The 27,743-nt window shown below is 35.0% G+C and overlaps 1 protein-coding gene across 1 annotated transcript; it reads left to right on the forward strand.

The window, feature by feature from the left end:
* The first annotated feature begins 585 nt into the window (after positions 1-585).
* LOC127754995 (uridine kinase-like protein 3) lies at positions 586-8,848 on the forward strand. Its single transcript, XM_052280614.1, has 16 exons — positions 586-742; positions 1,113-1,297; positions 1,433-1,524; positions 2,798-2,867; positions 2,955-3,070; positions 4,151-4,247; positions 5,066-5,145; positions 5,299-5,493; positions 5,649-5,732; positions 5,810-5,870; positions 6,630-6,690; positions 7,122-7,215; positions 7,287-7,359; positions 7,673-7,755; positions 8,345-8,535; positions 8,667-8,848. The coding sequence occupies exons 2-16, from the start codon at positions 1,129-1,131 to the stop codon at positions 8,674-8,676; spliced, it is 1,476 nt and encodes a 491-aa protein (XP_052136574.1). The 5' UTR covers positions 586-742; positions 1,113-1,128; the 3' UTR covers positions 8,677-8,848.
* The last annotated feature ends 18,895 nt before the right edge of the window (positions 8,849-27,743 follow it).

Genomic DNA, 27,743 nt, shown 5'->3' on the forward strand with positions numbered 1-27,743 from the left:
TAAAGTATGAGCAGCAGCAACAAAGCTAGGAAGGAGGAGGCAGCAGCAGTGGCAGCGCTAGATAAGGAGGCGGTGTTGACGACAACGGCGGGTGAGGAGGTACGCGTGCGGTGTGTGCGACGTCTCACATTTTCACAACTTGGGAGCAGAGACGAAGAGAATTAATCTTTTTCTTACATGAGGAACGTGAAAGGATGCCATTGCAAACGAATTTCGTGAAGTATCAATAAGATATTACTTCCTCCGTTTCAGGTTATAAGACTTTCTAGCGTTGTCCACATTCATATAGATGTTAATGAATCTTGCATTCATATATATATTAATGAATCTTGAATGTGAACATCTATAGATTATAAGATTCATTAACATCTATATGAATGTGAACAATGATAGAAAGTTTTATAACCTGAAACGGAGGTAGCAGATATTTTGTCAATAGGATAAATCGAATGGTTAGAATAATCTAAAAGGGAAATCGAACGCTCCATAATTTATTGATTACGTAACGTTGTATTTTTACTGAAAGAGTTTCACCTTTTATTTATTTATTAGTAATCGGTGTGAAAAAAAAAAGAAACGAAGAAACACCCCAAGCTAGCGTTGCCCGTCTCCTTGCGCCCTTTGCGATCTCTCCCCATCGTCGTCTCCTCCGCTCGCCCCGCCGCCTGCGCCGATCTCCGCCCATCCCGCGAGCGAGCAGCGGTGGCGCCGCCCCCTGCTGCTTCCTCGCCGCCCCCCGCCGGTGAGCAAACCCTACCTACCTATCTCTCTATCTATCTATAGCGCCCAGGATCCTCTCCCTCTTCCCTCTCTTGCTCTCTCTCTCTCTCTCTCTCTCGTAGATAGATCTGGAGGATCCCCAAAAGTATGGGGGAGGTTCAACTCAACGCTCGTTAGATCCGTCCCTGCCCAAATAGGCTACGGTTCCCTTCGAACAAGAATGTTTGCCACTAGTATTAGTATTCATTCTATATCTGTATTGTTACAAGCAAGAATTTTCTATGGTTGCCAAGAACATTGTTGTTTACTCTATATTTCTGTTTGGTAGCTGCTGGAAATTTATAATCAGAGGCTAGGTTTGATACCTTGGTGCCATTGTGGATTTGTGGTAGGTTCTTGGATCAATATATGGGTTCAACTTCAAGGCCAGTTGATGATGAAGTTCTTGATGCCGCCACCGGGGTACACTACTCTGCGCTCCGTTTGGAAGAGCTTAACATGAATGGCTCCGTGTCAGGGGAGGACCAACCGACAACCTCGGGCGTGGAGAATGGGCACCAGGAGCCATTTGTCATTGGTTAGTACCTGTCGAGTGCCGTCGTCTTACCTATTTGTTTTGCAAGTAATCAGGGAGTATCGATCGCTGAACATAATGTAGCCCTTTTGCCCCCCAAATGTGTCATGTCGTTCCATGATTTTGTTTGGATTGCAGGTGTCGCTGGGGGTGCATCTTCAGGTAAAAGTACTGTATGCAAGATGATAATTGATCAGCTACGTGATCAGCGTGTGGTTGTTGTTACTCAGGTTTGTCAATCTGGCCTTGTTTTGCTTTTGTGATTGCCCCCTTTGCCTTGTGGTATTTGGATCACCCGATTTTCTTTTATATACCACTAACTAATACTAGTACATTTCTTTACTTCGATTTATGTGGTATTAAGGCGAAATACATCCATGCAACTTTCATTTATACTCTGTTCCATACATGCATCACAAATGAAATAACCTAGCATTTATTATTGAATAGAACCTGGAGATTGGTATGTCTGAAGCCATTCCATGGGTCTAGGGTACTATAGGCCTATAGTACAAACCATTTTAGCCCCTAAATGCTATTATCTTTTCCTTGGCTTCATACTTTAGCATCATGCGCACAAGATGAAGAAACAATTGTGGTTGCAAATTTACAGATTTAGCACTTCATTGATTTTTAAGTATACAAATACACAGTGTTTAGTATCTGTTTTCTGAAAATTGTTGCTCTATAGCTTAGATATGTTGTGTAACATCATACTTGATATATACTGGATTATTGGCACTTTAGTCTTTTGAGTGTGAAGCCATTCCATGGGTCTAAGCCTCTAAGGTACTATAGGCCTATAGTACAAACCATTTTATCCCCTAAATGCTATTATCTCTTCCCTGACTTCATAGTTTAGCATCATGCGCACAAGATGAAGAAACAACTGTGGTTGCAAATTACAAATTTTTCACTTCATTATTTTTAAGTATACAAAAGACACAGTGTTTAGTATCTGTATTCTGAAAATTGTTGCTCTAGCTTAGATATGTTGTGTAACATCATCCTTGATATATACTGGATTATTGGTAATTTAGTCTTTTGAGTGTGAAACTGTTGGTGTACAAAAAATATAACTACGAATGCCATTATGATAACAAATTGTTAATAAAATATTTTTTCTTGTCTTTCTTTCAAAGGATTGTGATCATACTACTTATATTGCTAACTGCTTAACAGAAGTCATTTCTGTGATCACCGGTCAGTGGTAGGCTTGCAGCCATGACTTATTGATTGTGATCAATTAGTGCCCCACATATTTCCAAAGCAAGTTTCTATTTTATCCTTAATTATTTTTCTGTATTGGTTGACCTTGTTACTTTTGTCATTTAAAGACACCATTATGTGTTTATTGTATACTATTGCCATTAATTACTTATATTTTGTCAAATATGAAAAGATAGCCTTTTCTGCAAACATTCCAGTTACAGATTGTACAAGTTGGTATATCATGCTAAATGTCACATTGGGGCATATGTTGTTTCCGATTTTGCATTGCAGGAGTCCTTTTATTATGGGTTATCTGATGAGGAATTGGTCCATGTTCATGATTATAACTTTGATCATCCAGGTATGATGCGTATTCCTAAGAAGTTTGCCTTAGTATGCCCGTGGCTAGAGCTGTGCACTGATTTTGCTGCCGCTGTCCTAATTTCAGATGCATTTGATACGGAGTTACTACTCTCTTGTATGGAGAACTTGAAACATGGCAAGGCTGTGGACATTCCTAATTATAACTTCAAAACATATAAGAGTGTAGCAAGCGCAAGAAAGGTACTACTCTTTTACACTGCTGTTCATAACTTACTCACCTGATAAACTGAATGTTTCCTTGTCCTGAGCTTCTAATACAGCCTTAAGTTTCTAATCTATGCCTGCCGAATGAACTGAGAAATCTACAAGTTAGTAGAGACTCTCCATATAATAACAATTATTTTGTAAAAGGTGTTATTTAGATACAGCGATATAGCTACTAAGGATTGTCATAAGAGTAATCCTTAGCTAACCCTCAATATTTTTGTCTTCTTGAGCATCATTCTGTTTTTGCTCATATCTTGTGAGTTGTCCAAGAGAAATGTAGATGGAAACTGGGTGCTGGTCTGCTGGATAAGTAGTAGGGAATCAGAAAACATGGGTTGCATTTCATTCTGTTGGTGATTAAGCTTTGTTTAGGCTTTAGGAATTCAATATGTTGATTAAGACAATCTGCCACCTGAAATTTTCCGTTGAAAAAGGATGGGTTTGAAATGACAGATCCAAGAATTTGATATAGTCTAGTGAAATGAGTAGCTTAGCTGCATTGTTTTTGTCGGGCTCCGTAAAGCATGTAACCATGGCACATAACATTGTTACATATATCTTACAACAAATACCCAAAAGAATCCAAGGCAACAAGCCAATTGTAGGCCTAGCTGGTTCAACCATTATTGGTGAAAGTTATTTACTGAAGTACATACCTTCACCTTCCCAGTTGATGAGGGAGAACTGGGGATGGCAGATATTGAAGGGACGAAGGGAGAAGACAAGGGAATTGTGTACAGTTTAATTCATAGTGGCATCGTTTTTTTTTTTTAGTTTAGCTGTGGCATATCAAAGTCAACTTTGTAGTGGCATATCTGAAACGTAGCAAGTCTATGGTTGCATATATCTAAATAAACATTGTAAAATATGGTGTAGTTAATTTTAGTTGCACAGTTTCTACTAAGTACTAAGCGCCTTATTGTTTTGCAATTTCATCTTGTAATATTTTATCTAAGAAAATTAGATCACTGCTTATAGTTTGTTCTTCACTTTATTTATTCATATTTGTTTTACTTTATGTTTCAGAGACCCTAATATTTTGACTGCTGTCAGGTCAATCCTTCAGATGTAATTATTTTGGAAGGTATTCTGGTTTTCCATGATTCACGTGTCCGGGACTTGATGAACATGAAGATATTTGTTGATACAGGTATCAATGTTTGCACACCAAACTGATGATAATCTCAAACTTTTGCCCATGACCAGTAACCATCAGTTGTACTTGTGGTCAGTGTGTTTAATTGTTTATTTCCATATTTGTGTTGATAGTTTCTACATGTTTGCAATGTAGCTTTATTGCCTCCTATTTCATTTGAATCAGAAGTATATAAATCACTCTTAATATCTCACACTTGTATATTTCTCATTTTTTCTCTGGAAACAGAGTTACACTCTGTGCACTCATGCTTCAAGGAGGCACTAGTGGGTTGGCAGGGCTGACGCTTAGCACCTAGGACAAACGAACTAGTATAAATCCGAGAAATTAGCAATCATATTACACAAAATTTAGACAATTTAACACTAAAGTTGTAACAAGAGCACCCAAGGAAAAGGTTTAGCTGCCCACACCATCTCGTGGCTACCCAGTGCCTAGCGCTGACTATTAGGACACTAATTTCATTGTTTGTTTATTAGTTCATTTCTATCAGCTCACAACAATTGTTTATTCATTTCCATATTGAAATACTGCTCATTTAATTTTTGACTAAGAGTTGTTTTTGAAGTCACAAATGTCTCCAAGTGTGTATTGCATAATCTGCTTTGAAGGAAACTGCCAAGGCAGCACTTTGCATGTCCCCTAGTTAAACAACTTGAGAGACATCCTTAATCATTCTTGTGAATTTCCTAAACCTATAGACAAGGGCTGTAAATTTACAAAAAAGAAGGGTTTTGTAAGGTGCCCTGTCCATTTAACCCTGTGAGTGTATTGTCCTTTATATTATTATATTCATCCTATTGATTTTTCAGATGCTGATGTGCGATTAACAAGGAGGATTCGACGTGACACCATTGAGAAGGGTAGAGATATCAAAACTGTGCTAGATCAGGTAACATGGTCACATCTATTACTGTTTTTGTTTTTCACTAGTTCTGTTTTTATTTAACATGTTTACAAAATATTAGTTGTTACTTGTTAGGTACAGACTTCCTTGATGATTCATTTTTGAAATTAACCATTTAATGCTATTCCTTTTTTACAGTATTCAAAGTTTGTTAAGCCTGCTTTTGAAGACTTCATCCTCCCAACCAAGAAGTATGCTGATATTATCATCCCACGAGGTGGAGATAATGATGTTGCGATTGACTTAATCGTTCAGCATATTCGCACTAAGCTTGGTCAACATGATCTCTGTAAAGTACACCCCAATTTGTATGTCATTCAGACTACTTATCAGGTACCTGATGTAACCATAAATGTTCTGCAGTCTTTTCTTATATAAGAACAATTGTCTGTCTTTTGATAGTCTCATAATATTGAATGTAATATGCACTTTTTCAGGATTTTTGTAACACATATAAATATTGACATTGCAATGCTGCTTTCTTTCAGATACGAGGTATGCACACAATAATACGCGATGCTGCCACAACAACACATGATTTCATATTCTATGCCGATCGGTTGATTCGATTGGTCAGTATGAACATGCAATTGACATGTTTTCTTTTGTATGAATTTCCATGGTAGCTTGAATTTCCTGTGGAATATAGGTTGTCGAGCATGGTCTTGGTCATCTTCCATTCAAGGAAAAACAGGTCATAACTCCAACTGGTAAGTAGTATTGCACAGTCGCCATTCACGCGTGTTCCTTGCATTGTTCAGGTGTTACAAATTATCTTAATGCATAGGATCTTGCTCGCTACTAGTTTGTATTAAGATGGTGAATTTGTTCCATTACATGATTACACATAATGTCCTGTGTTATTATATTCCATTGAATTCAAGCTATATTTTCATAGTAATTTATTCTATTGTTTCCAATGATAATGCTTGGATATGTGCTAATGTGTTGCCTCAGAAAATACGTGCTAATGTGGCACCTCATTCTGCTACAAGTTTGTATGTGTTGCAGTATCATGGTTTGCTTTTGTTACGCCGCATTTTATAATTGAACATTGCAACAAGCATCTATTTGTTGTGTTCATGTTTTTCAAAGTCTTAGTTCATTATTTGCTGCTCCATCTTTTCCCCAAACAAGGGTAGTTGCCCCTGTTTTCATTTCATAGTAGCATTACACAGACAGAACCAAGGTAAATCTTGAGAATTTCTATCTGAATGACCTCACAATCTTAAAATGAGAAACTAGTTACATTTGTTTAGGATTGTTTCTTGAAAAGTCTGTGGTTAAGTACTTCAGTCTTATAGGAATGCGAAAGCATGGTCGCTACAAACAAGCAACACATTATTATGTATAACAGGGACTATAGATTATTTACCTCCATTTTTCTGTTCTCTTGTAGAAGCATGGGGTTACCTGCAATTGTTTTCTCCTGCAAGTAATTTATATCTTTGCTTTATTTATGTGTGCAGGATCTGTTTACACTGGGGTAGAGTTCTCTAAAAGATTGTGCGGTATCTCAGTGATTAGAAGGTAATAGCATCTTTATATTTTGAGTTTGTACTTTCTTGAGACTAACTGTTATACCACTTGGCACTCAAGGGAGGTTGGAAGGTTCTTTTTTTTTACCACTCTGCTATCATGTATGTCAGTGATACCGTTATGTTGCTTCTTTGCTTTGCCTGATAGCTTGTGCAGAATGATATAAATGGAGCACCATGGCCATTTACAAATGCTCTACTAGAAAATATTGGAAACTTTGATTCAGTTTCCTTCAGTTGCTTTACGGGCTTCACATACCCAATACTGCAATAATTTATTTAGTGACTACTAAGCATGCTTTCTTGAGCACTCATAAACTATGATTCAATTTCTTGTTAAAGATTCTGTTAATAAAGCTCTTCATACATCCTTGAGTATAAATACATAACTATTGTCAATTATTTCTTACAATTGCTTTCCAGTGGTGAGAGTATGGAGAATGCATTGCGGGCATGCTGTAAAGGTATAAAAATTGGGAAGATTCTTATTCACAGAGAAGGAGACAATGGCAAACAGGTTTGGTTTAATCTACTTTTGTATTGTTTGTTGGAGTTAAGTCACATTACTGAGCTCTTGATTCCTTGCAGCTAATCTATCACAATGTACCAAAAGATATAGCAAACAGGCATGTTCTATTGTTGGATCCCATACTGGGAACAGGTTTGTTGATGCTTCTCACATGTATTTTCTGTCGTCAGTCATCACTTTTTTTTTCCTGCTCACTGGAGCCCTTCTGCCTTTGCCTATAGCATGTAAAAGACAGCAAGCAATGTGGGGATACTGTACTTCTGCAACAAAATTAGTTTGGCATATTGTCCATTTTCAGACTAATTCACATGTCATCTGTAGTGTCATCGATATATTTTGTGCATATAGTGTACATTATCTTTTGACTTGCTGAACTTCTGTGCACTTGCTTAACTGTTGGATGCTCATTGCATCTCATCTAGTCTTACCCTCTTCATCATATCAGGAAATTCAGCTGTTCAAGCTATATCCCTACTCTTGAAGAAGGGTGTACAGGAAACAAACATTATCTTTCTGAATCTTATATCAGTAAGTCTACTGAAGTGCTTTGGTTTCATTTGTTTTGAGTCTTGATTTATTCATTTGTATGGATTGTTGCTTTTTTGAAGCTCATAATCTGATGATTTGGCTACTCTAATAGATATTCCATTACTTCTCTTTTCCCAAAAGATCGTGTTTTAGACAGTGGTAGCTATTTCAGCCTTGCTAGGTTTATAATATTATTTACTACCTCCATCGTGTAATATTTGATGTTAGTTATTTCAAAATTGAACTTTTTTTTTCTCGAATACGCATGAGAGCTGCGTAGCATTGCATTAATAGAAGAGAGACGCCCAAGACGCATATACAAAGAAAAGTTTATATTTTGACTAATATAGATCTGCCCACTTAATTACTAGCTAATAAGCATCTCTACTGCATCTGGTAACTTTTGTATCTGTTGTTTTGCAAATTGCTGAACAGTTAATATAGTTACTGTGACATACGTGTTTTTGTTTTCTCAAAGTGTAGTCCAGAACCTGACTTAATTTATATCACCATTGCTGTACATGCTCGTTGTATGTGTGATGGTTGAGAACTACCGAGCTTACCACGGAAACTTTTGTTATTGTTGCAGGCTCCCCAAGGAGTGCATGTCGTTAGCAAGAGATTTCCGAGAGTCAAGATCGTGACATCAGAAATTGACTTTGGTCTGAACGATGATTTCCGCGTCATCCCTGGAATGGGTGAGTTTGGAGATAGGTACTTCGGAACAGATGATTATCAGTCATCAACACCATTCTTTTGCGACGAGAAAAATCGTGTCAGGTGAGCCTCTGTCTTTGTTCCTAACGTCGTTGATCGGATTCATGCTTATTGGCATAATGATTTATGCTTATTAGCATAATGATTTGCTAGCCCTGCGAGAAGCTAATCTGTTGTTATAAAACTCGTTGCAGGCTTTTGTGAACAATGCAGAGACACAGGTCCTGCCGGCTGCATCTCCATTTTTTGAGAAACTTATTTTTTACATTTCGAAAGTCAGATCCCAATATTAATGTATTCATTACCAGAAACTCTGTATCGGTTAACATTACAGACCGCCTCATAAATCGAGCAAATTCCAATTTTGTTTTTCTGATATCGTCTGACTTCTGCGCTTGCAGTTTGCTGTGATTTCATCTGTATGTGATCCGCTACTTCTCTTTCCTAGAATTGGAGATGATTGGCTTGTATCAGGGCCAAATTTTGTAATCTCTGATTTGTTATCTTTCAGATTAGCAATGCAATGCTTATTTCGGCAAAAAATGAGGCAGATACTGAATAGTAGTAGATGATACTCTGACCACTGGTGTAGGTTGCTGTGTGATCTGGACAGTAAATCTCTCTTCTTTTTTGACACTTGCACCATCCGTGCACGGAAAGAAAATAATGTTAACGGACTTATCTTGCAAGATGCTTTCATACAATGTATGATTTTCACTGTATTTTCGCAATGTAATATATATAAATAAAATTCTGGTCATTCGCACCACTCATGCTTAAAATTGAAGGGTAAACTGCAAAACAACGTCCGATGTGGCCGCTCGTCGTAAGGCATGTGAGCAATAGACTGGATACTGCCTTCAGTCGTAGATAAGTGTTAGTTTTGGACAGCGACAATAAGATACTAGTTTGATTATTTATCACTAATTATGCAATCTATAAAAACAGACTAAAGTTACAATAATTTATAAGCATTTTGTTAGACAAATCTAGTCATACAGTTTTCAGAAGTTGGATTAAAATTTTCGGAGATATCAATGGTCAAAGTTTGAATATATCTACTGTACTATTCTCCATGCCACTTATTTGTGATTGGAAAGATTTTCTTTTTCAGTTTATGAACGCTGATAGCGTTGTTGAGCGCATTTTAAAGTTATATGGTAGTATCACATATGGAATATACATTTTAACAAACTGTAATGATCTTTTTTTTTATTAGAAACACACTACAAATGCAAGCGCCCATAACATACGCACACTTACTCCTATGAACGTATACACGCACATATTGGCAACTCCGTGGCACCTAAAACCAATAAATCATTACCGCATGATTAATTGAGTATTAATTATTATATTTCTTTTAAAAAATAAGTTTATTTGATTATCGAAGTAAACTTCCATACAATTTTTTTTATAAAAAAAATACACAGTTTAACAGTTTGAAAATATACTAACAAAAAAAAAAAGAAAGTTGATATATCCAAAAGCCGAAACGAACAGGGCCAGCCCTGCATTCACTCACATGTCATAGGGAAATTTTAAGATTCTTGAGAAAGTATCTAAGGTACTACATTAAAAATTTTTATACCTCAAGATACTTAGTATGGATGTACTAAGTTTTATATAAAAAAATATACGGTACATCCGAGTACTTTCTTAAGGATGATAAAATCACCCAACACATCGGGCCTTCAGTCCAAGAAAATTTACAAAGCAAAGATATTTACAAAGCAAAGATATATAGCAAGAACAAGTCTGAGTTTGCTTTTTTTTTTTAAAAAAAAAGAACAAGTCCGAGTTGACCCCAATAGGGAAAATTTGGAAGAACAAACCACTCCCAAAGATCCAATTAATTCTTTGCATGGCTACTAGGGAATGATGACCGCCAACAAAGCAAAGCCTGCTTAAGAAGAATGTTAGTGCAAACGGTATAAGTGGACCGTTGGATACATTATTAAAATTCATGCTATACTGAGGCTCTGTTTAGTTCACGCTAAATTTCTCCCAAACTTCTAACTTTACATCACATCTAAAACTTTTCTACACACATAAACTCCTAACTTTTTTTTCAAACTACCAACTTTCCTCAAACTTCTCCCCAATTTCAGAAACTAAACACAGCCTAAGTAGGAATAACCTATTGTGCTTTATTAAAATCTGTGTTGTACTGTAAATCTGATTACATGAGGTGTACTTCCTTCGTTTCATAAAAGACTAGGTGGTGTTTGAATCTTCTGAAAATAAAGATGAAGATTAAGTGTTTCACGTAAAATGAGATGGTAATAACGTACGATTAATTAAGTTTTAATTATTACAAACTTGAAAGATGTATTAATATGATATTTTAGAACAACTTTCATATAGAAAGTTTCCGCACGAAACGCACCGTTTAGCGGTTTGAAAAGTGTGCCACGAAAATCCAAAACTTAATTCATCCTTTTCAGAGGAAACGAATAGGGACTTAATACCAATGCTTACCATTATATTTTTAAAAGAAATATGTCAAAAAATTAGTTAAAAGTTTTATATTGGTTGTTGAATGATTTTAAAATTTGAGTTGAAATTTCTTAAATTTGGATTGATTTTTTTTACTTTGAATTGAAATATATAAATTTGTGTAGAAAGTTTCAAATTTTGACTTATAAATTTTTAAATTTTGACTTGAAAGTTTTCAAATTTTGACTTGAAAGTTTTTAAAAATTGAGTTGAAAGTTTAAAATTTGAATTATAAAAAAAAATCAAATTTTATTGAAAATATATTCTAATAGAAAATTTGATAACTTTCTATATATCCCAAATCAATTATCATGAAATATAAAAAAGATCAAAGAAAAAAAACGAAAGAATATATGCCGGTGTAACATGCATTCGTGTGTGATGCATGTGCACAGTGGCGGATCCAGTATGGGGTCTACGGGGTCTCGAGCCCCACTACTGACGTTGTAACCATGGGAGTCACCACTAAATTTTTCTGTCATATATGCATTAGAAGAGGGGGCAATAGTTTTGTATAGTTTGTTTAGCCCCTCCTTTTAACCGTTCATGGATCCCCCTCATGTGCAGGTGTGAAACCAGTGCATGCATGCTTATGTTGTCGGGGTGGGACAGGTGGATGCATGCATGCTTCCTAGAGTGCGTGCTACTTGCTAATTGTTATGAAACTATTATCTCCTGCCAGAGATAAATATGGGCTCATACCAAATTTATGGAAACGTATCCTAATAGAACTCTTTGGTATATATACTGAGAGAGAGGGCTTGAGAGGTTGGTTGATGTATCCACATATAAGAAAGCAATAAAGCTGTGATGCCTCTCCCTATATCCGTGTTCATTATTCATCTACTATATGATTATGTGCGTGAGATCGTCGTCTTCTACTCTGGATCAGCGAATAGGCCACTAGTTATTCAACACGTTATCAGCACGAGTTTGCTCGTTCCGTTGATCCGGGTAAGTATTTTTGCTATATCAATTTGTTTTTTACTAATCAGATTGATCTACAGTGTTTATGCATTGGTCTATCATTGGCCAAGACGATCGCCTCCAAGCGCAGCCGCGCACCGAGGCAGCCCACCAGGTGACGCGCGTGCACGTCGCACTCCACGCGCGCGATAGCCGGAGGAGCAGCCCCGCCGCAGTCATCCACGCCGGAGCTCCTAAGCCGACGACACATGCGCGTGCACATGTGCAGATCGAAGCAGGCTTGTGCCAAGCACAAACATGCATGCCCACGCATGGATCTATCCAAATTCAATTCACCAGTAATATGCATATGCATCGATATAGCTATATAATCTCGTTTCTAATCATGGATTGATCTGCTCTTTGTTTGCATATACTGTTGCCGACCGATGATCATCATGGTGAGCTTCACGCGAGGCACCCGTACGTGATCAGGCGCCCGCTCCACTCCTGCATGCGCCGACGATCAACCTCGGCTACCGGGGGCCACGACCTGACGTGGTCAACTTGCTACTAACACGTTCAAACGAGATAAGTTATCGATTTAATCTATTCTAATACTTAGCAGTAGCAAGATTAACAAGCTAGATCATATTTCTAGTTGTTTTCAATTTCTCGCATGAATAGAAGTATTTGTCCAGCCCTTTGCGCCGACTCTTCTCTTGTTATATCATTGACCACGAAGTTCGGCACCACGCGCCCGAATGCACTTACCGTGCACACAAGAAGGTGCACATACATAATCCGTTGAATTGAACGACAGAGTGCTATCCCAAACGACGACACTTCACACTCGGTAACACACGACACCACCTAGAAGTTGTGGTCTATCTGGCTAACATAGTCATTGATCTATGAATATATTAACACACTCGTCATCGACGATCTTATGGATAAGCGCATTTGGGACATTTATTGGTTGTGACTTGTATGTTAATAATCCGTCATATTGCTATCTGTATGAAGTAGATGGTAACAAATCCGAGTCATCGGCACCTGCATGCGCCGCCGCCGCTGCCTGCACGTAGCGACACCCTAACGCCACCTCATGACGTCTTCCCCTTTGTCAATGGTTGCCGAATCAATCCAGAGACTTTCCCTCGTCGATCCGCCATTTGAAACGCCGACTCGACAGCCTTTCGAGGCCATCCGCAACGCAATTGACGGCTGCCGCCCGTAGCGACGCCGAGGAGCTTACGCCCACCTCCCCTCGCCGCCGGTACGCACGGCATACCTCCCGCGCTACCGCACGGGGCTGGGACGAGGGTCGAAGCCGCTGTGAGCGCCCGCCGCCGATAACCGTCCGCCATGCCGGCCTGTATGCCGAGCCGAGTTTTGTTGACACGTAACATGGAGCTATGATTGTTGGACGCCGGTCACGGCCTGATGCCAACGAATGCCGGTGTCGGTGCTACTAGATGTTGCACCGCCGCTCCGCCTCTGACCATGGCAACTTGCCATAGTCGTCCATCTCTACCGAGGGCTCACTAGCACGTTTGCCATTGGTTCCATCCGTCGTCTCCATTGAAGAATGGCAATTGGATCATACCTCACCCACTTCTTGTGGGAGAAGGTCGTAATAGCCCATTGGGCAACATATGAGATGGGCTGGCCAGGTTTTCAAGCTAGCCAGTATAAGAAGGTGGGCCAAGTAGAAATTGGCCTATTAAAAGGAGTCGGGCACGAACCGTGATTTTGGTCCGAAAACGGCATTTTATTTCAAAAGTCCTTGGTTACCAAGGCATTATGCGGAACTCGGAAATTATGCGGATAAGTCCTATGGGACATTAGAAACTATGGGGAATATACATTCACCATTTATACTTTGTACCTTCATGAATTGGGTTTACGCCAAATAGAGAAGAATTAAGGATTTATACCTTAGTCCCGTATTTCTAGGTATTTGCTTTAACTATTTAGTTAGTTTCTTGAATAACCATAATCAATCCTAGAAACATTGTTTTTAGGCAAAAGAGCTTCCATGAACTTGTGAAACCTTTGTTTTAGCACCCCTTTTAGAAGCATCATATTTTATGGTTTATTTCCTAGCAATTGTTTGTTTGGGGTAATTGATTGTTCTGTGGGTTAGTAGTTCTGTAAATTACACATACCTTTGAATAGCAGAAAATCATGTTAATTGCTAGGATTGTAATAAAAGGTGTGTATAGAAAACCATTCTTTACTATTTTGTACTCGTTTTGTGCACTTTATTTACTAGAAGTAAGCCGGTAGAAAGTTGCATAAAAGGACATCATGTAAGTAGTTGCATGTAGCAAATACATTTATTGGGCAAATGAGTAATAGAATTATTCATATATCTTCTCTTTGTCTAATTGTCGCCACATTTGTAGAAGGCACAATTATATATTCTCCGTATAGAATAAATGTATACACTCATCATGAAGAGAGTATATTATTGACTTAGAGATATTTATTAGTGCATGACTATCATAGAAGATAAGCTACAATTAATTTATATTAATTGTGTCCAAGTAGATACAATGTCATCGAATTTGCGAATATATAGACGAGAAGTCTATATGCCAATATGCCCTGCACAAAATTATCTATCAAAAGACTATGTACCTATGCAGTGTCTATAGTTAATTTGATTGATAATGTTATGTCCATCTTCCACATATAAATGAATTTACAAATGAAGTATTGTTTTTATGAATGTATGCACATTATTTTGAGTAAATTGGTCATTTGCATTTGAAGCAATTTTGGCCTAGATGCAACATGTTTAGTTGTTAGAATTGATACACAAGAAGTTGTATTACTGTCAACATGTGCATTTGCACGCACATATATGACTTTATACTATTAATATGTTCATGAAGAACATGCATACTCAAAATTTGTGGAAGGAAAGGAATTTGGTGTATTTGAATTTGATGTTCAACTCAGGGGGAGACGAATAGTAATGACAGTAATCTTGCATTCGTTCTTTTGAGATCGTATTTTACAATACATGAGTTACATTATAGTTTAGATTAAGTTCAATATGAAGAACATGGTTAAGCTCATGTAGAGCTTCTTTATCTTTTGCTTTAGCCATAGAAGCTTTTGCATTAGATTACTGAATTTTTTTTTATATAGGTCATCTCACCTTACCTATATTGCTTTTTTTTACCTGTAGTAATTCTTTAACCTTTTGTGGAATAAAATTGTGAATTATATGTCTAACATTGAATGTAAATATTTGTCTTGCCTATTATTTGAAGTATTTTTGGCAAATGTATTCTTATTATCCACTAAGCCTCAATCAACCATGTAGGTTGGTAGTTCTAAGTGCATTGACGCCATATTGGCATACATGTAAAGTTGTTTACTTATGCACATGAACAATTAGAATATTTATGTTTAAGCATTGAAGCTTAAATATATCCACCTGCAACCACATTATTTCTTTTAGAAAAGTTGTACCATGAAGTTACAACAAATATGTGGGTTTCACGACAACTATTTAGTAAATTTTCTTATGATTGGCGTGAAAAGGGGGAGGAATATGTGTATTTTGCAAATTAATTTCAGAATATTTGCAATAAAGAAGCATAAGAAATTGTGGATATGTGGCAGGCAAATTGGTGAGTTATAGGTCAAATGCTAGAAGCAAAAGATAGCCTAAACTATTAGCGAATCGTGTTTGGGATAATTATGAATTATTGTCACACAACGAAGTGTATTATTTATTGACCATTGAAAATTGCATATTCATCAAGGAAGTATGAAATTGCATATAGCTATTTAAAAGCTATTGGTTTACTTGTAGTAAACAATATCCTAAATAAGTAATGACCTTTTGGATTCGAATGATTCTGAATGATCAAATGGCACCACATTTACTTTGGCGTAATGAATAAAAGTTAGACATGTCACCCAATTTATTTATTGGCATATTCAAGAAGAATAAATATTCTCATAGAATAATGTTTGGGTGATTTGAAAAGTTCCATGATGGTTAAACTATGTTCATAGATTAATGTTTTAGTGTTATAGTTATGTTCTTGAAGACATCATGAAGATATATAATACTAACACATCCATCTTATGATCATATCTATGTTGCATAAATATAAACATGAAGTTTATTGATCCAACTTAATTCAAGAATTGAATATAGTATGAGTAATTGGATCAAGTCTTGGGCAAATAAAAAAAAGCTAGAAAATAGAGTAATTTTGTCGACTAGTGGATATTTGTTTGGGCGTCATTGTCGCAGAATAATAACCCTCTATGAATTGGGATAACCTGCAGTATTAGGGATGTGCAATTTTTCATGCCATTGCATTAATTTTTATGATAGCTCACTGCATATAATATCTTTACCCCCTTTATTTTGTATAAGTGCGTGTTCAATGAATGAACATTTCCCTCATATATCACCACCATAGCATATATATATATATATATATATATATATATATATATATATATATATATATATATATATATATATATATATATATATATATATATATGGGCCTCCACATGAAGTTGGGGATACAAATGGACCGAATTCCATTAATCCAGTGCCTATGATAAGGGATTTTTGCGATATGCTATTAGATAAAGATCGAATATCGGCATCAGGGGGAGAAAAGCCCATGTGTTAAAGATGCCTTATATTTTCAAGAAGAAAAGGATCTTTGTAAGTAAGAATAATGCACAAGCCAATCTAAACTAGAAGGTTTAGTTTATTCTCCTATAAGCCAGAAGCGGGAGCTTGCCAGAATTATGAATTAAAGGAGTAATCAGAAGTTATGTTTACTTGTAGTAAACTTTCTGCTAACAGCGGTATACCCCGGGTTTTGAATAGTATATCCACAAATGCAGAGTGACATGTTAGTCAATGTTCTAAAATCTACGGGGACGCCTGCGGATTCTAAGATCTAACGACTATTGTCAATGTACCCATTAATAACTCCTTATAACTCTTGTAGAGGAATCACCATGAAGGTGAATTGCCTCATGAAGAGGTTCATCATGAAGATGAAAACCCAGAATTAAAGTGCACACATCTATCTAATTCTGGGATGCGGAACAACCATACATCTTATGTTTGGGAAATGACTAAGATATGGTTTATAATGAATTAACCTCACAGAATGAGTATGTGGAGAAAAGAATAGTTGTCGACATAATCGCCTCTATGATTGCTAATATTTCTTTAATGAGAATCCGGATCCGAAACCAAAGTCCATGGCAGAGTTGCATAGTAGCACTCATATTGGTTCTATTGAAGAAAGCAATGAGGTTGAACCATAGTCGCTAAATAAGTCTATGTGAACATGGAAGTTCAGACTTAATAGGAAATGAAGTGGTGAAAAGCGACGGTTCATATGGTCATGGAAAAGACTGATATTCTCCTACTATGAATGTATTAAATTCCGCTATATATATCGCTGGCAAAAGGCATGAATGAATAAATGATATGCAGTTTATGGATTATGAAAATCCATATGAAGTTTTCACTAGAAAGAAAACAATTTCGCAACATATATGTAAATATCATACTAATTAGTGTCATGAAGCACACTATATTCTCATGAAGAGAATTGCAAGACTCGTAGAAGAGTTTATGATGACTCACGAAGAGTTTTTCTCCTAGAAGTGAGAATATTTCTCATAGCAGAGAAAATGACTTTCGGAAGAATAAGTTGATCCCTGTAGGACTACGCTAATGTATAAATTACCGGTTAATCTCCATATAACACCGATAACTCGTACTCCCATGAAGTGGATAGACTCGTTCAAACGAATGAATTGGAAAATCACATCCACTAGCATGCAAGTGGATCGGTAGTTTTCTACATACCATGAAGGTGTAAGAATTTATATATCATGAAGATATACTTATTGATGGTATTTGGCAATCTTATTAATTCCCCTAATGCCAAAATATAGACCAGTTTATGTCACTCTAAGTGGTTTAAGCTAATTGTTGAAGATTAGTGAAACAATCAAACTGGTAATGATTGATAAATCCACTAAGAGAAAGTTGCATAATATTTAACCTCTTGTATTGAGCTAATTATTTTATATATACCGCATATGTGTAACGTTGCAACTTATTTTCCCATAGTCCTCCGTAAGGATAAAACTTTGTTTGTATTGCACATTTAAATAAGTGGTTATACATATTGCTCCTATACGTTGATTTATTTCTCATGTTCATTGTAAAACTTATGAAATAAGTAAATGAAAGATTAAACATTGTGGTAATTTTATTATCATTGTCTTACACATTAATAAAAATGTGGTTATGACATTGGAACATGGAAGTTTCAACGGATGTCTTATTGAGGGGGAGCATATATGCTAAATATTGATTATCATACTTAAGACTTGGAAGTCTTATATTTGATTTACCAAGAATTAATCAAATTAGTCATTGTTTAGATAATTTACCTTGAAGGTTACTACCGCTATATTGTTGTGTTAATCCAAGTTGATTAATATAATAAAGCATATAGATCATTAGCTATTTATGAAGAATAGTATATCTTAAAGATTATGCGATCAAGAAGATCGTGTGTTGTACTCTTTTTCCCTTAGTGAGTTTTTACTTGAATATTTCTCACGCAAGGTTTTTAACGAGGCAACAAGTGCAATATAACTAGCATGTACGATGTACTCTTTTCTCCTATCCTTTTCTCCCACTGGGTTTTTGGATGGAGTTTTTAATGAGACATGTGTATAGCGCGGTATTCGCCCAAGAGGGAGTGTTATGAAACCTATTATCTCCTGCCAGAGATAAATATGGGCTCATACCTAATATATGGAAACGTATCCTAATAGGACTCTTTCTATTATGGGTATATATACTGAGAGAGAGGGCTTGAGAGGTTGCATGGTTGATGTATCCACATATGAGAAAGCAATAAAGCTGTGATGCCTCTCCCTATATCCGTGTTCATTATTCATCTACTATATGATTGTGTGCGTGAGATCGTCGTCTTCTACTCCGGATCAGCGAATAGGCCACTAGTTATTCAACACTAATCTAGCGCAATTCGTCATTTAGCCTACCCTGCCCTGTTGTGGTAAGGTTCTAGGAGGGCACATACATTCAGCCGCAAAATAAACCACTTGCAAGATTTAGCACAATTGCTGCTGCCACCGTCAAGTCCTGTTAATCCTGCTTTGTTTCTGGGAGGAAACATACGACCCTCCCTGACGCAATTGCTGGGGAAAAAAAAAGGTAACTGCTATTTGGTAGGCGAATGATTTTTCGGTGCTGCATCATTCGTTTTTCTGGTCGTTTGATTAGTTTGAGATTCGTGCAAATGATTTTGGTTTCTGTACTTTTATTTCGGGCTAAATGTGGGTCTTTGGTCTTTGGGTTTGGGCTTTCTTTATGTGGGACCCACTTGTACTGTTGAATTTCGAAATCCGCGCCTGTCTTGTTGCCGACACAGAGAGAGAGAGTGAGTAGTGGCTTCCTTTTTCTCGTTTTCTTCTTCCTCTGTGTGTGTGAGAGAGAGAGAGAGGCGACGCTGGCGATTTCGGGAGGAGACGCGGCGGCGATTCCGGGAGGAGACACGGCGGCGATTCCGGGAGGAGACGCGGCGGCGTCGCCGGTGATCTCCTCCGCTCTTTCTCCGGTGAGTTTCTCCTTTTTCTCCTCTGCTTCCTTTCCATTTCGTGCGCTTGATTTGTGATGTCTGTTGCTTGCAAGCGAAGGTCAAATCATGTGGTTTGCTGTGTAGATGGATCCATTTCGTTCCCATGGATTTGTTCCTGTTTTTGTGTGCTTCGTATGATGAGTTCATGTTTTTTGATTTTTGATTCGTAGGATGAGTTCGTGTTGCCTGGATCTGTGTTTGTGATGTGATTAAATCGAGTAGTTTGTTCTGTTCATGGGTATTAGATTTGTCTGCATACTATTTGTTTTGTGAATAAAATTTTGGATGAGTTTGTGTCGCCTGGATCTGTGTTTAGTTCATGGGTAATAGATTTGTGTGCGTCTTATTGTTCTGTGATTAAAATTTGGACGAGTTCGTGTCGCCTGGATCTGTGTTTTGGATGTGGTTTGAATCGAGTAGCTAGTTCATGCGTGATAGATTTGTGTGTGTTATTGTTTTGTGATTAAATCGAGTTGTGTGTATATGGGTAATAGATTTGAATTTGTGTAATATTCAATATGGGTAATAGATCTGTATTTGTGTTTGCAGGTGACTTAGATATGTGTTAATATTCACTGTGTTGTAGTTTTTGGATATATTTTGTTCAATATTCCTTTGCCATATATTTAGATTAGACTTTTTTTTCCTTCTGTACTTGTCTGTTTTTAATATTTTAGTAGTAGATCTATTAATTTTGACAATATATTAGTGCTTTGTTGGTTGTTGCCTAAATGTTAGTATATATGAGCTTGGAAACAGTATAACTGAAGAAGTTTTAGAATGTCACATGTTTGTACTGTACAACACAAATGTTTTATCTGAGCTAAAAAGGTATTTTAGTTGTATATTTGTTGAATGATAAAATGCAATACTATTTATATATCTTTGTTCCATATATCTTGTTTAAGTTATAACAATGCTTTGCCTACATGTATGTGCTTAATATGATTAAATGTTGGCTGGACTTGGTGACCAACAACTGTATTTTAAAATTTGAACTAACTTTTTTATTAGCTATATATGTTGTAGATGGTGTGGTGGGCTAGTATGCAGTAGCTATATAAGAACATGGTTTTGCTTGTATTATTGCATTGATTACCAACCATCTCTTTCTTAAGTTTGTTTTATTTTTCTTTTTGTTTTTAAGTGTGTCATAATGATGATCTGTATGTTTAAATTTTAATGAACTTTTTTTTATATTAGATGGTGAAACAGAAGCGTGTAAAGTTGGATATTCTAGAAGAAATTATGTCTTCCCAATCTGATTCTGCCCTAAATGACACTGATTCTGGTTCCCAATCTGAAGACATTCCAGATAATAATGTAAGTATTTTTCTTTTTTAGCTTATTAGATCATGACTATCAATTTTCATATACCTTTCCCAAATTATAATCTTTAATTTAATTATTTTTACTTTTTTTCTTTTTAAAGGTCTTAGATTCAGATTACGATGGAATTGATGGTTTAAATGACATATCAAAAGATGACCTGTTGAAGTCCCTGAAAAAGAATCTCACTAAGGTTGGTACTCAACTGTTTATACTACCTCTGTTTCAAGTTTTAAGACTTTTTAGCATTGCCCACATTCATAAAGATGTTATTGAATCTTTTGATTCATTAACATATATATGAATGTGGGCAATGCTAGAAAGTTTTATAATATGAAATGGAGGAAGTAATATTATTCTGAATATTAACATATAGTTTTTTCTGTTTTTCCTCTGAATATTGTAATATTTTTATGTAGCGTAAAAGAGTTGAATTTTCTGATGATGAATCTGATTTCAAAATCAAGGAAGCACTGTTGGATATTCATAGGGATTACATTTTTCATTAGATTGAAAAGGAAATTAAATATTGGTGTTGATTTAAAGGTAATCTGATATTGTTTGTCAACAGAAATGTCAGTAGATATATTTTCTGAAGTGTATATTATTTTTGTGAATTATTTGTAGATATGCATGAAGTGGAATTAGTGCTCTAGCCAGATATAGGATTGTAAAACTATTTTGCTGCTAGATGTAAAATTGAGGTCCTACTTTTTGTACTTTTGCTGCCAGATTGATTCATATGGGTTTGTTTCATTATTTTACAAGAATGGTGTTTTTGGTAGTCAATTTTTGTTGAATGTAGATTCTATTCCTGATCAAGTGCACTATAATCCAATGACTATGGTATAGTAGCTTTGCATCTATATCAATGAAAAGACATCTTTGTATGACTTAAATTGGATTTACAGTACAAGCATATTGTACTTACAGTTTAATTTTACTGTAATTCTATTAGAAATTTGCTGTAATGGAGTGTAAATTTTGAACATGTTTTGTTAACTCAAGGAATTATCCATTTTGTTCTTTTTTTATATGAGCTGTTACTTGTGATTGGTTCATCCAAAGAGTTGCTTCTTCTACCATAATTTCCTGTAAATCCTGCAAGAGAACAAAATCCTATGTGATTTATGCCTATGCAATTACAGTACAAACTAATTGTAGTTACAGTTTCTTGTGCTTGTGCTTGTATGTCCAAAGGATCATCTATTTACTCCACACAATATGGAACCAACATGTCCAAAGGATTCATCTATTGTTTTTGTGAATTTTTTGTTTTTCTGATGTTCACTTTTTATATGAATCTGATCAAAATGAAATCCTACAGTTTGTTTTTGTTTTGTAGCTGAGTACATAATATCACAAGACTGACCATATGTTTTGTACATAATATCAGTTCATATTGTGATTGTTAGTTTCTCTCATGATTTCCATCTTGCTTATATTGTTCAGCTGTATTGTTATATTTGTACTGTTCTACTATGAGTTTAAGATTGTATACCTTCTGCAACATATCATTGATTTGTATTTTTGTTGGAATTGTAGTGCTGATTTTTTTTTATAATGCATCTTGCATGCAATTTATTGAATTTATTGAGGGTATAGCGTTTTTGCTGCTGCTGCTGCTGCTCCTACTAAAAAATTGGTTGTATAAAAATTTGTTTTAACTAGAAGTTGTCTTCAGTTTTCTGAAAAATTGAACTATTTCATTAATTTCTGGAGATTCATTAACTAAGCAATTTTTTAGTGTTTTGTGTATACTTTTGTTTAATACTTTCATTAACTAATTTCCCTTTTATCTATGTTGTTTTGTTTTTCAGCAGAGAAATTTCGATAAAGATGCCAAAACTGATTATATTTTCACTAGGTTCTCTATGAAGTATTTCTCTAAAGTCATCAGTGCTTTATCAGTGAAACAGAAAGAAGTGATTGGACATAGTTGTTTTGCAATTTTACTTCAGCTTGATCGCTGTTTTGTTCCAAATCACTTTGCTAGCTGGATTGCCAATCATGTCGATGTCAAAACTTGTGATATCATTGTCAATGACAAAGTAATTCCAATGTCAAAAGAATCAGTCAACATTATTCTTGGACTACCAGTTGGTGGAACAGAAATTAGTTCTAATTTTGAAGCTGGGAAGAAGAAGTTTCTTGAAGTTTTTGGTTTAACAACTATGCCTCCGGTTAAGTTCTTTGGAGACAAGTTAATTCAACAAGAAGATATGACTGACGATCAGATTCTATTCTGCTTCATCATTGTTTCTCTCAACTGCTTTCCTTGTCCCAACTCTTGCTCAGTACAAAGCAGAAAATATCCTAGTGTTTTTGAGGATATTGAGGCCATTGATAACTTTGATTGGAGCAAGCTAATATTTGATTGGTTGATGGATCATCTAAAAAAACTAAACAGATCTAAAAGCCTTGGTGGTTGCTTCTTTTGCCTTGCGGTTAGTTTGTACTCAAACTTAAAAATGTATTGTGATTATTTTTTTTCCCAAATTTAGAGTGATGTGTTGAACTTTGGTTTAAGGAAGTTGCCATGTGATATTCCACGGATAAATGTTTGGAAAGGAAATATGATTAAAGAATTTTCAAGTTTTGATCAAAAATCTAAAGGAATATATGGTAGAAGACCAGTCTTAGATTTTTCTGATACTTGTTACAAAAAGGTACTATATAAATTTAATTTATAGTATATTTTCACTTTTCCAGTATGCAATATTTTTGAAGTTGTTTTTTAATTACTTGTATTTATTTGTCTTTTTTAGATTGGTTCAAATTGTCCAAAAGTTGAAGAGAAGAAGAGTCATTCATCTTTTAAAGAAATGCTTGAATCATTAGTTGGCTCTATGTTATCTTCTGAGATAAAAGAGAACATATGCAATTTGCTTATACAACATTTTGGTAATGAAGAGGACATGGTTGACGATAGGCCAAAAAAGTTTGTTATCGATGTGCTGGTTTTGTTAGCAAATGAAAGTACCAAAGTTTCAACTGACAATGATAACAGTACATCAGCTGTCAATGATAAATTAGGTAAGTAATTAATATACCATTTAAATTTTTATATACCTATTTTTTGTATTTAGTTTTTTTTTTCAGGCAATGGTGACCAATCTACACAGCTAGATAAATGTGATCATAATCAATGTAACTTAGCTGAAGAACAGGGTAACAGTGTTGCTGTTTCAGTGAAGGTATTTTTTTTACTAATATATTTTGCATTTTATTAAGCAATTTATTAATTTTTTTTGTTTTTACTTTTGTTTGTAGGAAAATTTGGAAAGAAATCTTGAAAACAACAGTGATGTAATTCAGGATGAACAACCATGTGATCACAGTAACTCTCACAACAAAAGTGTGCCATTTGATGTTTCTGAAATTTTGAAAAAGATCTCAAAACCAGGTAATTATATGCTTTTTTTGTTTTCTTATTTATTTTAATCTTTTTTTATATTTTTTAAATTGTGTTTGATATATTTATCTGTTTTTTCAGCACCACCACATGTTTTTGAAAAATCCAATTTTGCAAAGTTCAATGACAGAAAACCAATTTTATCTCATGATGATATGCCAAAATTTCAAATCTGGGATTCGCTCCCCCGACTAGAAGGATCCAGGGACAACGGCTATTTCCTCCAAAAATATTGGATGTTGATGCTTTGGATAATGAAGAATTCACACCTATTTGTTATTTCAAAAAGTCTTCAATTGTTCCTGATTCCTTCTCTCCAAATTCTAATGAAGTTGTTGTCAAACAGAAGGTTAGTTTTATTTTACACTTCATTTAATTAGAGCATTACAATCCATTTTTTACTTATTTTTTTCCCTCCAGATTGGTCCAATAAAATTCTCACAAAGTTTGCTGAATAATAATGTAATTGATGTGGATTGCTCAAAAAGTCAGGTGATTAGTTTATATACTTGAAAGTTTGTTTTATTTTGATTAGTTTATCTCTATGCAAATTGATTTTTTTATTCTTTTTTGTCTAAAATTTGAAGGATGAGCTTGTAATGCTTACTTTGGAGAGTACAGAAACACAACAACAAAAATATTCATGCAGAATGCATTTTTCTGATGAAAAGGTATGTAAATCTATTTTATACAGGAGTAAAAGATTTTTCTATCATAATAAAAATTCTAATACAGTTTTCATTCTATAGGAGAACATTAATATTTCTCAAGCAAATTCCCAATTTTTTTGATCATAATGATGTGGAAAATGACCATCAGCTTGCTAGGAATTTTTGCACAAATAAGGTACAATTTATAACTTTCACAATTTTAACTTTTACTAGTAAGTAAAGTTTTTGTGTTTGATATGTTTGATCCTTTATACCTTAAGTGAATATTTGTGTGTCTGTTATGCTCTATGTTAAGATTTGTGTGAAATGATGTGTCCTATGAGTGTTTTTTTATGAATTGGAAGTATCCTTTTTATGAATTATATGAACTTGTACAGCTTCATTGACTTCTGTGATGTGTTGTATTTTAAATTCACATTTACTTGTTGCACTGGATTGTTTTATATTTTTATGTGTAGTTATGATTTACATATATATGGTGTACTAGGATCTGGCATCATTCTGTTTTTTTTCTTCAGTTTTTTGGTGAATCAGACCCAAGTTTGCTCAGTTTATCAGCATACATGCACAGCAACATGCATTTAGTTGTTAGCATTTTGTGATTTCAGTTTTCTTCAACTTGGTGCCACTTTCAGATTTAATTTTGCACTATGCCATCATCTGTACTATGAATATGTTTTTCATTTTTGTTCTGAACTTTTCAGTCTGTGTAAGGGATGCTCAACTGTACATGCTCAATAGCACATGTTTCAAAAACCTCTTATAATATTTTGCTATGAGCTATATTCTAATAAATCAAAGACAATGAGTTTTTGTACATAGTTCTCAAACTCCAATTTTTGCTTTACCAAAACTCCATGTTATTTTCATTTTCTTTTTTTTTTTGGATGCAGACACTATCAGTGTTGAATTTTAGGCATGTTACATTGTCCATTAAAATTTATATACTATCTTTTGCATAATAAAACACAACTAAATCATTTAATCATTTTTATCTTTTCTTTTTATTATTGCATCTCAGGATTCTCCAGATTGTGTCATTCTTGGAGAAAGGAAGTTTTCTGATAAAATTTCAAATTTGACAAACCAAACAAACTTTATGTATAACAACCTCAACAAATTCCACAATCAAGATCAGTACAAATCATACACAAGTCCTGAGAGAATTCTTTGCAATGTGGACAACTCAGTTGGATCTTCTTATGATTGTGAACCTCAGAAAGCCCTCAGAAGGATTCTCATTCCAGCGAAATACTGTACAGACCCATATACACCACAAAGGCATTCATTTCCAGTCTCTCAATATCAGAGACACATTTTTAATGCAGTTTGCAAGCTTTCTTCAAGTGCATGGCAAGAGTATGTTCTTTCAAATCTTTTTATGGTATTAAATATATTGAAAATAATTGTTTCTGTATGATATGAAGTTATTGTTCAAATGAATTAAATTTTTTGTAATCTTTTTGTTATTGTCAAATTTAAGAAGGATTATTTTCACTAATTTATATATAACTTATATGACTGCTATGTTTAAAACTTTTCAAGTTTTAACACTGTAATTTGAAATGCAGTCATTACACAATTATTCTATTTTGCTTCTCTATTTATTCTCTATTTAGCTATTTTAGCTCATGTAATATAATTACTTTCTTTTCTTATTATAGGAAAGTTGCTGTTGATATTGACCATGTCCATTGCAAGTTTACAACTTTTGGAGGATGTTTTAAACATGGAGCAGAATTATCAAATTTTGTACTTTCTGTATTTTGTCGGTACTTGTTCAAACAATACCATCCCTCAAAATCCAAAACGCACTACTTCTTCTCTTCTATTGGGGTTAGTATTTTTATTTTTTTCATTTTCACAACATCATTATTTTTTTATTAATTATATATTTTTTGTTAAATTCAGGATGAACTTCTGAAACATCATTCAACACTAGACTTTAAAAATGTGAAAAAAGTGCTTTGATGGAGCAGGATATGCTAGGCCAGTAGATACTTTTGACATGGTTAGTGCTTTTACAATTTCATTTTCCAATTTTTGAACTTAAATTTAATAAATTATTTGACTGGTTTTTTTCTTTGTTAGCTCTTCTTTCCTGTCTTACATCAGAAGCATTGGTTCCTCTTCATAGCTGATTTGAAAGACAAGAACTTTGTTTTCATTGATTCATTATTTCATGAAGATCACGAATACCAAGTGAATGCAAGCTCCAGATTGGTAAATTATTTAGTTTTTTCTTTATATGATGTGCTAATATAAATTTCCATGTATGAATTGATATTAATCATTTTTATTTTTTCAGATAGCAAACTTTAGAACAGTTTGGAATAAATTTGTTCCAAATCACCCAATCAATTTTCAACAGTTCAAAACCATTTACCCACCTCGTCCCAAGCAGACAAACCGGTACTTAATCTAAAATTTACTAAAACTAGAATTATAAAAGTTATACAAACATCTCACTATTCTTTTTTTTCCTGCATGCAGTGTTGACTATGGTATTTTCATGCTGAAATGCATGGAACTGTGGGCTCCAAGAATTCTCCTTCCAAACATGTTCTCACAAAAGGACATTCCCAACATAAGAATCCAATATGTCAATCAACTATTCTTTCATCCAAACAATTCAGTCCTGAATACACCAACCAAGACTTTGGTAACTGAATATTCTGAGGTACAAAACATGATTATTTTTAGTTTGCAAATTTATTATTTGTGCTATTGTAAGGTTTTTAAAATATTTGAGTACCTTCT

Source organism: Oryza glaberrima, chromosome 11 (assembly GCF_000147395.1).
Source record: "Oryza glaberrima chromosome 11, OglaRS2, whole genome shotgun sequence".
NCBI classification, from domain to species: Eukaryota; Viridiplantae; Streptophyta; class Magnoliopsida; order Poales; family Poaceae; genus Oryza; species Oryza glaberrima.